The 2500-nt window shown below is 46.0% G+C and overlaps 1 protein-coding gene across 5 annotated transcripts in view; it reads right to left on the bottom strand.

Annotated features, from left to right (window-relative positions):
* Positions 1-2321, bottom strand: part of LOC311271203 (MAP/microtubule affinity-regulating kinase 3-like) — a 14898-nt gene extending 12577 nt beyond the window's left edge. Inside the window, exons 1-2 of one of the 5 annotated variants that reach the window (XR_014624369.1) lie at positions 1409-2321; positions 96-281 (exon numbers count right to left, since the gene is read on the bottom strand). Coding sequence is in view for 2 of the 5 variants with exons in the window: in XM_084376772.1 (XP_084232898.1) it covers positions 96-281; positions 1409-1459 (237 nt within the window). In the remaining 3 variants the exon portion in view is untranslated. The remainder of the gene's footprint in view (positions 1-95; positions 282-1408) is intronic. The other 4 variants (XR_014624370.1, XR_014624371.1, XM_084376772.1 and 1 more) reach the window with 4 other exon arrangements.
* Positions 2322-2500: the final 179 nt, after the last annotated feature.

Here is a 2500-nt window from a genome sequence, read left to right as displayed (position 1 = left end):
AAACAATTTGATTGGACGACATTTTGACTTCCTGATGAGGTTTCTGAGATTTAATACAGGACTCATCATGTCTCCCCCTCACTGTCCCGTCTCACCTCTCGTCCTGTGAGGACGTGTCGAGCCAGTTTGACTTTGGCGAAGTTTCCCTTCCCGATGGTCTTCAGCAGGCGGTAATTTCCAACATGCGGCGTCTCGTCCGCCGTGGACGAAGATGTTTTACAGCGAGCAGAGCGAATGAAGCGGGACGGCACCTGACCACGCCCATCATCCACCGAGGTATGCTGGGAAAAAAACATCACCCGGACATTTATCTGTCAGTGACATCATCTGTTGACTTAATAATCAGATTTACATGATGACAGTGACGCATCAGCTAACGTTAGCAGAGACAAGCTAACGTTAGCACAGCCGCTATGGTGGTCCTATAGACGGTCCCATCAGTTCTGAGGCCATGAAGGGTCATAGTGAAGGGTCCAGGAATCCCTGGGGAGGCTCCAGGTGTCTTTGAGGAGGTTCAAGGTACTCTAGTGAGTTTTAAATAAGTCTTCCAGGTATCCTTGATAAAGGTTACAGGACATGTCAGAGGCTTTTCTGAAGTTTGTGGGGTCACTGCAGAGCTGCCAACATCAACTTTACGGTTGGGACCCACTCAAGACCACCATGACATCTTCCAGGACACCTGGAATCCTTTCAGTTGCCATTTACTTATTGACTGTGACCTTCATACCTCCTTCACAACACCTGGAAAAAAATTAATGTTAAATTAATCAGTCACTATTCTGATAACTGACGACTGACGAGGACAAAACACTGATCAACATTTTTCAACATTTTAGAGTCAAAACAACTAATTAATCATGAAAGGAACTAATTGACAGATTAATGGACAAGAAGATCATCATTGACTGCAGCTCTGTTAGTCTCGTCCCGTCTACAAATCTTCAGGAGCTTCGGACATCCTGAAACCTGTTCAAGGATACCTGGAAAACTTCCACAATACCCTGAGTGGCCCTTAGAACTGACGGGACCCTCTATAGGACCACCAGAACATTCCCCGGAGACCTGGAACCCTCTGAAAGACCCAAATGCTTCCAAAACTTCCAAGGCCTTCCAAACCCCTCCCTGACAACATGTGGCCTTTCTCAAGGCTCCTGGGAAAATCTGGACGGATGAACGGACCTTTGAAGTGGTTTGTCCCCAGCCTTGAAAGTGTCAAACACCTGGAATTCTTCCAGGACACCTTGAGCCACAGATTGAACTCCGTAAACAATAAATAAGAATTATAAATAATAATATAAGTTCAATAAAACCCTGATGAGAAGATTGTTACTCATCTGTTGTCTGGTTAACTTTATTAAAACTAGTCAAAGTCATAAAACAACATTTAAACTTTAGTGACCGGACTCACGTTCTCTGCGTCCCGCTCGCTGACGGTGGGCAGCGGGGTCCTGGTGGACATGTTACCCGGGTCAGTGTGAGGGAGGTTCGGTCATGAAGCCGCCTGTCCGTCTCGGAACACCTGCCTGAACTTAGCGGGCTGCTTTAACTTCAGCTCGGGTTTATCTCGGCAGGTTGTGACCCGGCATCACTGGTCCCGGTCCGGACTACAGGATCTCAGTGTTATCTGTCCCGGCTCGGCTCGGCTGGGCCTCTTTTCCGGCAGTTTAGAACCGACATAGATCCAAAGTGAACCGGAGCAACAGTTCCTCTTTAATGGCTAAGTTAGCCGGCTAGCCCGCAGCAGCCCGGCGGGACCGGCTGTATGCGTTTCCGGGAACGGAGCGGTTCCAAGTCAATCGGCCGGTATCTGGCTCGGGTAGGGTCTGCCTGCCGGTCCTGGTTCCGTCAGCTCAGATCCGTTCAGCTTCTCTTCATCCTTTCCGGACAGACTCTCTGCTAGCCGCTCCGCTAGCTACAGCCAAGATGGAGGACTAGCCAAACCCAGCGTGCTGACAAGAGTGACGTCAGGGACGGCGTGAGATGCAATTGGTCAGTGAGACGGAGCGGCGGCGTTTTCTGTTGCTAGGGTGACTGGACAGAAAGCCTGGACGGTGCATCAGTGATGGAAGTAACTGATTACTTTTACTCAAGAACTGTACTTCTACTGTGAGGAACTTGTACATTACCTGAGTATTTCCATTTTCTTCTACTTTATACTACTTTATTCCACTCCACTACATTTATCTGATGACTTAAGTTACTAGTTACTTTACAGATTACATGCTGCATCACATTTTTAAATTAATTGATTTTATCATCATTCAGATAAAAAGTGTTTATAATGATCAGCTGACTCACAGTATACAGTTTATACATTAGTCTGCTGAACAACAGACACTTCATGTTATCTAACGTGTATTTATTTAATAAACAATTTAATTTGTTTTTGAATTTTCTGTTCTAAAAAAGAAAATAGTGCTGGAAGGTTTGGGTTGATCAGTTCACATATATATCAATACAATGCAGAACTCCATAAAGAAAACTGGCGTCAAAAAACAAA

The sequence above is a fragment of the Pagrus pagrus genome, assembly GCF_965226575.1.
Source record: "Pagrus pagrus genome assembly, chromosome: 16".
NCBI classification, from domain to species: Eukaryota; Metazoa; Chordata; class Actinopteri; order Spariformes; family Sparidae; genus Pagrus; species Pagrus pagrus.
The sequence above is the reverse complement of the archived record's forward strand: the minus strand, read 5'-3'. Positions and strand labels throughout refer to the sequence as shown.